This window comes from Penaeus vannamei, chromosome 10, assembly GCF_042767895.1.
Source record: "Penaeus vannamei isolate JL-2024 chromosome 10, ASM4276789v1, whole genome shotgun sequence".
Taxonomy (NCBI): Eukaryota; Metazoa; Arthropoda; class Malacostraca; order Decapoda; family Penaeidae; genus Penaeus; species Penaeus vannamei.
Window position 1 is genome coordinate 12893779 of NC_091558.1, and position 12500 is coordinate 12906278.

At 34.0% G+C, this 12500-nt stretch overlaps 1 protein-coding gene across 1 annotated transcript in view; it reads left to right on the top strand.

Moving 5' to 3' along the window:
- LOC113804049 (probable cytochrome P450 6a14) overlaps positions 1-11883 on the top strand; it is a 19474-nt gene extending 7591 nt beyond the window's left edge. Inside the window, exons 5-10 of the mRNA XM_027354881.2 lie at positions 1374-1523; positions 2433-2586; positions 3339-3560; positions 3680-3800; positions 5633-5763; positions 6179-11883. Coding sequence (XP_027210682.1) covers positions 1374-1523; positions 2433-2586; positions 3339-3560; positions 3680-3800; positions 5633-5763; positions 6179-6351 — 951 coding nt within the window. The 3' untranslated portion in view covers positions 6352-11883. The remainder of the gene's footprint in view (positions 1-1373; positions 1524-2432; positions 2587-3338; positions 3561-3679; positions 3801-5632; positions 5764-6178) is intronic.
- The last annotated feature ends 617 nt before the right edge of the window (positions 11884-12500 follow it).

The following is a 12500-nucleotide window of genomic DNA, read 5'->3' on the forward strand; positions in this document are numbered from 1 at the left end:
CCAACCTGGGGGGCGGGCATGTCATTGCAAATTGGATGCCTGTGCATATTGGACTGGCTAGCTTAGTGTTTTTAACCCTCCCACGAAGGCCTATTTGGAGGTCCTTTCTCTGGGTGCCCCATATGTGTTACACCTGTTGCAAGTGGGTTAATACTTTGTATTGGTTGTTTGCCCATCCCCATTCCTTTCTTTACCAAAAGTAAGAAAAAAAATTAATGTTTCAGTCAATATCTGCCAGTTGACTGAAATGCAGTATGGTGATATTAAACTCCATCTACAGTACAGCCGATCTTAACCTTGGTATCACTACCTAGCATCCCCAGTGTATAGGTTAATTGTTGCGTGCAGTTGCCAAAAAAAGTTACAAGCCTTTAATTAGGTGAAGCAATATTGGATAGAAATATGCTGGACTCGCTGCTGTATTTCTGACAGAACTCTGTATACTCTTCAACCTATATCTCTACATTCTATTGTCAGGGTTTTATCTTTCATAAATATTCATAACAAGGAAATACTAGCACTTCTAAAGCTCATAATGTATATAGCTAATACACTGTTCTTCTTAGACAGAGATTCAGCCCAGAGTTTATTTCAGAGCTTTTTACCATTTATATCTGCTAGTAAGATCACTATAATAGATATATATGGAAGGGATGCTATAAATTCAGTTGCAGATACTTTCATCTTTTCTCTAGAAGGGTATTCAAATATGTGGAAGATGGCATTCATTGTGGAAGATAAGGTTTTTGTTTTGTTTTAATGAATGTGTAGACTCATGATTCTTTATTGATTGTTTTGTGAATTCCCACTCTTTCTCTAGGTATTTTTTGATATATTGATTATCATTGTTTGCAAGCTTATTCCACAAATTTATGTTAAACTGAATGTGTTAATTTGTTTTATAGAGTAATGAACACGTCTTTAAATGTTTATTGGTTAGAAAATATGAAAATCAGAAGAAATCTGTTTGAAAATATGACTGTATGTGTCCAAGAACTGTTGGTTGGTTTCTTTAGTTTGGTGCCATTTCAGATGCTATCATTTCAAACTAGATGTTGTAGCTTTCTTTGCTAACTGTGCATTGCTAGAACTTTTACGTGTTTGTCAGCTTTCCTACCCTTCATTCACCCATATTTCCCACTCATGATTGTTCAGTTTTAGCATTATTTTGTGCTCCAGATAATACATAAGTATTTCATTTTTCTTTCCATGTTTCTCCATTTCTGTTATTATAATCTTTTTTATTGTTTTATTTTTTCTACAGCCACTCATTTTTGTAAGAATTTTTGTGTCTGGTATTTTCCTATTAAATCATATTATTTACATAATACAATATGTTAAACACATTTCTCTAATACATACCTTTTTTTCAGGATGAGTTCTCAGCTGCTGCTGCGCGGTTCTTCTCTCCACCTCCAAGGTGGAAGCGACCCATTATGTTCTTCCAGTTCCTCTGGCCTCAGATTGCAAAGGCCTTGCGGCTAAATGTTATTGACAGAACGCCAATCCATTTCTTTACAAAGGTAAAGTTTCTAGATGGTCTGATGTATATTACTTACTTCAGCTGTTTCATAAAGAATTCTCCTTGTTATATCCTATAGTTTTTAATCTAATATTAATGTATTATGTATAGTTGAGTGGCCAATATGTATTTGTGAATAACTGCTAAGGACAGCATCATGAAACAAGGGATTGTAGTATGTCTAAGTACTGTTTTGTCCTGTGTCCCAAATAAAGATGTATATTTAGATATGTTGGCTTTTTGTTTTAGGTAATCAATGGCAACATTTTATGTCTTGTAGGTATTTTTACATTATACCAATCAATGAACTACAGGAGAAGTTATGGGGTAGGATGCACGAAATGTATATACATATACTTTACATGTGAATTTCATATATATATATATATATATATATATATATATATATATATATATATATATATATATATATATATATATATATATATATATATATGTGTGTGTGTGTGTGTGTGTGTGTGTGTGTGTGTGTGTGTGTGTGTGTGTGTGTGTGTGTGTGTTTACACACGCACTCATGCATATATATGCTCCTGTATGTGCTTGTTGGCATGCATTGTTGCATATATTCATGTATATTGATATTTGATGAAAAGAAATGAAAAATGGGCTGAACCCACTAACAACTTAAATTTTTGGTATGGTTAGATAACTTGTGTTCATTAGTTTGTTCATAGTAAGGCTTGCAAGACTTCATCCCAGCAATGAAGATGTAAACTCATGGCGTAATCAAGCATCCAGCATCATCTATCATTATTTATGATGATGTGAATGGATTGATACAGAGGGATAACCCTGTACCTATTTAGTGACACAGTAACATTTAATTTGGTCTCTTTTTTTTTTGTATTTTATTAGTAAATTATTTTAAAGCATGCATTCTTCATTTCAGGTTGTGTCAGATACAATCCGTTACCGCTTAGAGAACAATCTGCGAAGGAGTGATTTCCTTCAACTTCTTCTGGATGCTCGTCTTCAAGAACAAACCAATAACAACAAAGGAAATGGTAGCACAGACATAAATTCCAAGAAGGCCAGTAATGAAGGTACTGTAATAATGAGAAGAATTTTTTTATAAGAAAAAAGTGTAAGAGGAAGGGAAGAAAAATAAAAGTGGAAAATGCATGTGTATAGACTATCTTGTATATTAACCCACTGTTTCTGGGAAATTGTTTTGTTCAATGCAGTATTGTATTATGAAATGTATCTGCATATATATATGGCTCTACAAAGGAGTCAGAAGACCTTGTGACCTCACATGATTTCACCTTTTATTGAGTTTGCTGGAAAATGCTATCAATATCATTATTATAGTCATTATAATGCCAGAGAGTATTTTTGAAAATAAGGAATTGAAACAGGTGAGACATGTAGTATTCGTAATTGGCACATTGGTGACTTAGTTCTTATGAAGCCATTTATGTATAAAGACAATTGATAAATTAAACTCTGCATGACATGTACGTAAATGCCATTCCAAGTGGGTTAAATGTTTGGCATTTACTCTCCCATGATCATTTTTATGGTGTATCTGAATCTGCATGAAACAGGAAAATATAATTGAGTGAATAAACCGTTTCTTATTTTTTTTTCTGATATCAATATATTTTAGTTGAAAGTGTTGGCTATGCACTGCATACCCGGGATATTGGCTACTTCCGTAATCCACTGCCCATATTTTCAGCACCTTGATTTCCGTGATGCAGCTGGATCCAATAGGTTAAATACCTCATATTTTATTTCCCTCAATTAGTATAGATAAATATACTAATGCCTTTGATCTCCTTTCTTATTTCAGTTCTCAATGAGCTGGTGATTACTGCACAGTGTGTTTTGTTCTACATTGCTGGGTATGACACTACAGCAACCACCCTAAGCTTTCTGTCATATTGTCTGGCTCTTCATCCTGGCATTCAGCAGAAATGTATGGAGGAAATAGAAGAGGTACTTAGGAGGCACAAGGGTGAAATTACATATGAAGCTCTTCAGGAAATGACCTATTTGGATATGGTCTTTGCAGGTAGTGTATAATTTTTAAAGCAGCTCCCTTTTACTAGTATTAGATTAGTCACTTAAAAGCTATTAATAAATAAAATGTCTGAAGGTAGTCAGTCTTCATCTCTGCCCCTTTTTTTGCAGAGACACTTCGCCTTTACCCACCAGCACCCAGAGTTGATCGCAAAGTGACAAAGGACTTCACTCTCCCTGATACAGACCTGAAATTGCAGAAGGGTCAGAAGATTACTATTCCCATATACAGGTTGGTAATTATGTATGTGATTCTCATATTATTGAAGGATGTTTTCTATAATGGTACAGCTAAGACTTTTATATAGCAAGATAGAAAATAGCAGTGATTAATATATCTTCAACAAAGTAGATGTTAAGGGGACTGTCCTGCAGGAGGAAAGATGATAAAATCACCATGACAATAAGTCCATCTCACATATTTTCTCAGTCTGTATATACTCTCAATATATTCATATTGTGTATTTTTTGAGGCCAAAGATTTTGAAAGGATATTGTCTTGCCTGTTTAGCATTTTGTATGTGAAAGTAACAAAACACTTAAATGTACTAGCAGAAAATGTTAAGCATGTATATGCAACCAAGGTTTTATGTGTTTATATGAATATACTAGTATGTACACTCGCCAGCCATAAAAAGTATACCACCTCCACCGACCCTGAAATGATGCATTAGGTGTTTCTAGATAATGGCTCAGCCAAACTATATCATTGGAGGGTTCAGTCATGATCAAAAGTCTTTTAATGAATTGGAGCTTCGAATCTGTCTTACCCTATACAAAAAGTGTGGTATTAAGCAGATGTCCAAAACATGCTTAAAAAGAGTTTTGGTCACAACTGTTTCCCATCATAGTTTGGCAGAGCCGTCATTCAGAAACACCCCATAACTCATCACAGGGTTGATAGAGGTGGTATACTTTTTATGGTCGTCGAGTGTACATATGGATGTGCATCAGAGTGAAAGGAAAAGCAAATTGTAGACTGTGAAATCTTACAATGGAACTGAATAAAACAAGGGGTGAGGGTTATCTGTAGTGCTAGGTGTATGTGAAGAATTTGTTATTTTTACTTAAATTTTTTTAGATATATATTCTCATCTCTTCAGATGTTACCAACTAGCTTTAGTCATGAAAATGTCACAAGAAAATAATTATTGGCCTATATATGCTAATTTTTTTCTGGCAGATATTTAGTGTCTTACACTTAATATTTTTAATTAATTTGATTTTAAATCAAACAGATTGAGGAGAATCTTTCATAGTTTACTTATTTCAGTAGGTAATGCTTTACCAGAATGCTTTCATTTGACTCAAGGGAAGCATTACATAGCTGATCGTAAAAATGTGGCTTACTGTCTTCTTGTGGTTCTTATTTTTTGTTGACTAATATGTACATTGGTATTTTTATGTATAGCTTTTCAAAAGCAATCATGATTTAGTTTCAATTTTCCTGACCTAATTCTCCCTAGGAATGATCTCTACAATGTAAATTCTTGTTCTCCATAGCCAATCATAGTTATTCAGATATTAGGACACTGATTCCAGTTCTCAGGATTTGTAAAGTAAATAGGGTTTTAGAAGACACAGAATTAAGATCTCCTAAGACAGGTAAAGGGCTGTTTATTGCCTGATTTTATCAAGGGATAAGTATATTGAGTCGCATATATAATTGTTTAAATACACAGACAACTCACTTGTAGATGTCTCTATTAAATGTGTTTTTGTCTTTCTATTATTTTCTCTCCTGTGTTAACACTGTACGGGATTTACTCACATCACAGCAAGCCACACAACAGATACTATGAGCATTCAGCTGTTGAAATGAAAAATCAGATGCACACTAAATATGTTTTTCTTGCTATCAACAATTTTAGAAATATGTTTTTTCTTGCTGTCTACAATTTTGGTTGTGAGATATATGACTTTTCTATAAAAGAAACTAAAAAAAGACATTGAGTCTGTATTGGAGGGCCCTACAACCTCAGTGATCCCAGACAGGGCTAATCAAATAGATGACTGTTTAGCGTACATATCATTGATTTGATAACATCTATTTGCTCTTTCCAGCATCCATCGTGACCCAGATCACTATCCAGATCCTTTGAAGTTTGATCCAGAGCGATTTTCCCCAGAAAACAAGGCTATGCGTTCACAGATGGTTTATCTGCCTTTTGGTAGTGGTCCTCGCAACTGTATAGGTAATTACAGCTCTTAATAAATGAAAATTGGTTTATTTGTGTGTTGTTTGAGTATTCTGAATTGATTATTTGACTTGAACTTCAATATTATTACAGATTGCATTTTTAATTTTGATACAGATCTTTTGCGTACTTGTAGAAATATATAATATGTATACCATTTTCCTTCTCAGAAGCACTTAGTTTATATTTATACTTATGCTATTGACAAAACAGTTTTGATGGATGATTAATACAATACCTGACAAATATAAGTATAATTTGTTTATGTGAATGTGTTTGTTAAATTGTTGGTAGGTACACTAGGCATTTTTGTGTTGCAGATAAACAATATATAGGGGCTGTGTACCAGCAGATAACCAAACGATATATAGTTGCTGCCTACCTGTTTCACTGGATGCCTTATATTTTTCAGGAATGAGATTTGCTCTCATGGAAGCAAAAGTGGCTGCTGTTTATCTCTTGCAAGAGTTTGCATTTATTCCAAGTAAGAAGACACAAGTCCCCATAGTTATTGAACAACGAAGTGGCCTCCTCAAAGCACAGGATGGCATTTGGGTTAGACTAGCCAAGAGGACATCCGATTAGAAGCTTCAGATCATATCAGTGTATTGGTTAGAGGTTTAAAGTTCTTTAAGTTGTGTTGTCCTAAGAGAGAGTTCAGTGTTTTATATTAACAAGTTTTTTATGTGTATATAGGTACTCTATTGCCTAAAAACTATCGTAAAATATAACAGAATTTAATAATGAGAACATGGAGATGTTGTAAATTCTTATCCATACTCATATGAAGACACAAGTTAACCTAGTTTTGATTGCCATTATGTAGGTGAATTACAGTAGTTAGTTCGTATGATGATTTATCCACAGCACTTGGCTGAATGCTCCCTCTCAAGTGTTTTAAACTGTAGTCTCACCTGCTTGATGTCTTGTGATGTGTAAGACATCAATAAAGCCCACATTATTGGGTAATTCAATAAAGTATATCAGTATTTACTGAAATGGTGTCTTGGAGCCTATACTTGATGCATAGCTCTTTGAATAGTCATATGTTACAGCTCTTTGAATAGTCATATGTTAGTGGATAGCTAGGAGAACAGATCCTGGCAGCCTTTGCCTTAGCTGCACATTCTACATCACTGACCTAAATAATTAAGTTGTTATTTCGTATAGAATTAAGTTAAGTGAAAACAATAACATTCCTTGAGATTTATGTTATCCTCAGTTGTTTATCACTTTTCTAGTTTTCTTATGTTTTTGTAATATTTTGCATAATTGTTTTCTTTTTACTGGATGTATACTAATGAAGTATGATTATACAATGCTGGGTATCACACTAGGCTCAGATTTTTTTTTTTTCTTTTTCTTTTCTTTTCTTTTCTTTCTCCATATTCATGGGACAAGACAATTACAATTTATGGTAAAGTTCTGTTCTTCAATCTGTACCATAAAATGAAATAACTTAAAACAAGACAATAATGCCCAGAAATAACTAATATAGGTTGTTTTCTCCAACCTTCCACCCAGACTTCATATAAACAAAAAGAAATGAATTTGGTTAAATAGAAATCCTTTTGATAGATGGTAAAAGTTGTGGAAATCGCGCTGCACAGTAATACAAGACATAGTGAAAAGAGAAAAGCTTCGTGAGTACCATTGGAGGGACCTCTTCTGCTGCCTCTTTGCAAAAAAATGTTATCCAATGTGATTTGTTTACTGCCTTGCCTTTTATACTTCATGACGGAAAAAAATTGCATAACTTTCTAATTTCCTTCCCTGTGCGGATCAGCAACATCTATGCTGTCAAGTGCTGTGTTTACATAGGGGAAAAGCTTGGTAAGTTTCTTTACAGTTAGCTTGCTCCCCTTTTTTTTCTTTCTTTCTTTTCTTTTCTTTTCCATTTTCATTTTAGTCTTCTTAATAAAGTGCTTTCTCTTTGTGCTGTATGGTCATAAAGCTCATTGGAACAGTGCTACAAGAATAACTTGAATGGAGCATACTTGATGGGGAACCAAGGCTAACTGTCTTCTTTATCTTGTTTGCCTGAATGTTTCACTCTAAGACTTTGGTTTACACTCACCAAACTCCATACAATGGTAATAAACATTAAGAGGACTTTGGTATTTTTAAAAAGTAAAACTTCCTATTCTTGAAGAATAGATTTATTGAAAAAGTGTCCATTTGTCGATGCTGTGAGTTACATTTAGCCAGTTTGTAGAGATGCCAACCATTGCGATTTACCCATAATTCATACAATTTTTTAACCCATTATACCTCCTTACAGGCGTAGGAGCTGAAATTAAGATTTTTCAGAAAAAAAATTCAATGTCTGTTTTTGCAAATCCCGATTTTCCTGCCACTTCTGATTGACTTCACTACTCTAGCAAGGCTCTCGAAAAGCCGACCCAATTACCAGTAGCTATACCCATTACAATTTTGTGTACATACCACCTACATTGAGATGTGGGTTGAGCAAGATAATTACTGATAGGTACCTCCAAATTATTGAAAATCTGCAAATTAGTTGAAAAAAATTATGATGGGCTATGTTTCGTGCTGGCATATCCGAGTTTACAAGGGATTGATGAATATTTTCCTCGAGTATTGATAATTAAGCAAATTAGTTGTGGGAAATTCATGGAGACACTCTTTCTTTGTTTTTTTTACAAAAAAAGGAAGTATATTTGCCATTTGCAATTTAGTTTTATTGACTTAAATTCAATTATTGCAGGCAGTATTATTATCATTGTTATTATTTTATATATATATATATTTTAGTATTTTACTTTTTGCTTTGCTTTGCTTTACATTTATATAGTCTAGCTTTTAAAGTTTCTGTGATGTTATTGTATGCATTATTTTATTAGGGTCATAGATTTTTCCACTGAAACTCATATGTAATGGGAAAACAAGTAGAACCAAAATTCTATGAGCACAGAAACCAAAGTACTGCATTGGCCAAAGATTGTAGTTAAATTGTCATTTTTTGTCTGTGATCTCATTATAAGAAAACGTCACATATCATAACTTCTTTTCAGTGTAAGTCTTGGTGGCTTTACCAACTGGGGCACTGACAAATTTGCAAGTGTGATGCCCATTCAAATGTTAATTTTTTTCATTAGCATAATTTAAGAATATTTGTTGTAGCTTTGTATGACTTAAGTGTACAAGGATATTAGTACCATTATTATTGCTACCTTTGAAGTTTAATCAAGAAATTGAGACATGAATTACATTACATAATATTTTACATGTGTTAAACCTTGAAGTACAGTGAGTATTGATATATAGCTAAACAACAGGCATTAAAAAAGTTAAATATAAACACATAAGTAAATAAATAAAAATTGCAATGTGTATTGTTGTGATGAACACTAAGTTGCCTGATGCTAAATCTGCTGTTTGAATGACTTATTGTATAGTATAATGTATTGCCAGTATAGCAGCAAATTGACTGCTGTGAAGATACATAAAGGTAGATATACGATCTGACAGGGATAACATACCTAAATAGATGGAAGATTGCAAGGGCAAGGGAGGAATTTGTATGCTGCTCTTAGTTAGATGACCATACATAAATCTGTGCCTCTCTGAAGAGAGAGGTAACATTCTTGATAAGTGCATTGTGTCTGCTTTGGATACCTCAACAACAGAAAGGACAATAGTGAGTAACAAAAACAGATGAAGTGTAGTTAATGGCTGGACTACTTGACACATTGAAAATTGTTAGAAAGTCAGTAGTCCTTAGTTGTAAATATATCAAATACAGAATAATGTCTGGTTTATTGGCCTTATATGCAGATTTTTAAAAAGATGGAGAAAGCCATTCAAAATCTTTGCCCAAGATAATGTTGAAGGTAGTTGGCCATTTCTTATTCTGTGCTGTGTCCTAACTTCCCCCCAAATTTGTTGATAAATCTTCAGAATCAGTCAGAGCCAATTGCTACATTTCCATATTTAAGAGGTATGAACTGTCTTTATTTATTTTTATTTATTCATTTTGATATATAAAATTCTCAGTCTGCGAGTTGTAATGGAACTCCTGGCAGTACAACAATGATCAATGGTTTCTTACATAATAAGTATATTGTGTTCTATAAGAATCCATGTCCTTTTTATTATATTTAATTACAATTTCAATCTAGACTTCAATTTAATGTCTACTTGCTACTAGAAACACCATTAGGTGTGATTTCAATCAGTCATCTTTTCATCAATAATTGTTTCATACCATACATTTACAGCATATGTATATGTATATCTGTCTCTGTAATTATCTGAATTATGCAAGATAATGGTGAAATACAAGTGGTTCTTGAAATAAAGATTGCTTTTTGAAAACAAATGGCAGAACTGCAAATTCTGTGGGGCTTACATGCTATTTCTGCCCCTGCCTTAATGTATGCTCCATTGCATATAAGTCTTATCAGATATATTACCTAAAGATACTCTAAGCATCTATATCAGATTACATCCATCCTATATTTAGAATTATCTTGAAATGAAGTATGAATTGTCATACAGGAGTCCCATCCTTTGACTCAAATATTGGAACTCCTCACAAGTGAAACATGACTATAACTGGCTTCAAACAAATATTGGCTCATTTTGATATGGTGTTTGTCTGTACTCAGTTCACAGAATGTAAGTTTCCATATTTATGCAGCATTTTCTATTGTTAAAGGTGATAGAAAACTGAATATCCATAGTAGTTAGACTGATTGTAATGAGCTATGTTTCACAAAAAATGTGATGTAGAAAGCTGTCTGTGAAATAGCTATCTTGCTTCTTTTACAGCTGTCAGTATTCTGTAGGCCATAAGATATCTCCAGCATTCTTCAGATTTAAATCTTACAATTTAAAAAAATATTTCAGGTAGACAGCAGACTGAAGATATGCATTGTATGTTCAGATCTTAATAGCTAAGTTGTTACATGTGTATGCATACCTTTTCATGCTTGCACAACCACATGTTTACATGCATGTGCACATGTACACATGCATATTCCAACCCACATACTAAGGAATATTATTTATAAATATCTTCATCCCATTATTCATCAATTAAAAATTTAGTCTTTTGGAACATATCTCTGCAGTCTACTGTGTGTTTTATCTATTTCTCAATATGTATATTTAAATTTTAGATGTATTTAGATGTATTCATATATGTACATCCCTCCATACATCCATATGATTTATAGGTAAACACACACATAGTATCCTAAGGCAAATGAAGAGATTTTTTGTTCATTAAATTTTTATCCTCTAGTGATTAGCTTCAGTCTCTTGGATAAACTGAATATATAAAGAGCAATATCCCCTCTCCCACCACATCTCTATCTTGTGTAACGAACTATGCAAAGGGACAAAGTCTCTACTGGTTGTTAAACTATGCAATAATATTGTCTGCAAGTGTCCATTGTTATCATGTGTGGTGCATCCAAGAAGTGTGTCTTAACCTGACATCATATAATTGAGACATGGATTAATATGTACTTTACATGTGATAATTTTTCATCACATGGGGCATATTATCTGTAATATAGGTGATGTGTATATACCCATGTATTTTATCAGAGAAGGCTTCTCTGATGCACCCTTCCAATGGTGATTTCGGTAGCTAGCCAGGGACATTCAGACTGCATAGCATTATCTGAAAAAGTTTCCAGCTGGCTATTCACATTCCAAACTCGTCGAACAAGGGATTAGCACGACTTGTCCCAACAACAAAGCTGTTTTCTGATTGTTGATTATGTGTTATAAATAAGAATATGTATATTCCAGATTGTACACAATTATGTGCTGGTACCTGTGATCATGTGATATTCAGTATTTTGACTGCAGAATTTCATGGAAAGATTAATCAATTTTCAAATCCATGAGACTAAGACTGTTGATGTGTTTGATATGGATATTGCATTTATTGTTGCAGGATACAGAAATTATTCAAGCAGATTTACATACTCTTAGAAATTGTAGTTACATGTTTATTAGTAGGCATTCAAGGACTGCCTAAATAGAAAATTGATGTGCTTGTTAAGATTCATGGTAGGATGATATGATAGAGGAAGGAATTTATTTAGGTGAATTTCTTTTCAAATATATATAGTGATATTACTGTGGTTGCATGATTAACCTACCCACGACGGTCCACTTGGATAATACTCATTTTCGGGTGGTATCAAAATCAGCATGCAAGCCAGTCCAGGAACCTGCCCATGTGCCACCCACTTCGGGCGACAATATCAGAGCGCAAGCTTTAATCTAGCGTCGCACCTGTGGGAAACCCAGCCATGGTCCTTATTCCGGGCATCACATATGTGTGACACCAGTCACAAGTGGGTTAAGATGCTTGTATGCTTGACTAATGCATTGAGAAATTAGATCTGTTTATAGGAAGGAATCACCACAAACTATTTCTATGGGAAAAAGTAATGCTCTGTATTAATGCGAGATATTTTACTTGTTATGTACTGAAAGCCTTCCTAGCCATTAATTTTATTATTAGAAGAATAACATGCTCACTTGCTTTTCCTCTCTCTCTCTCTCTCTCTCTCTCTTTCTCTCTCTCTCTCTTTCTCTCTCTCTCTCTCTCTCTCTCTCTCTCTCTCTCTCTCTCTCTCTCTCTCTCTCTCTCTCACACACACACACACACACACACACACACACACACACACACACACACACACACACACACACACACACACACACACACACACACACACACACACACA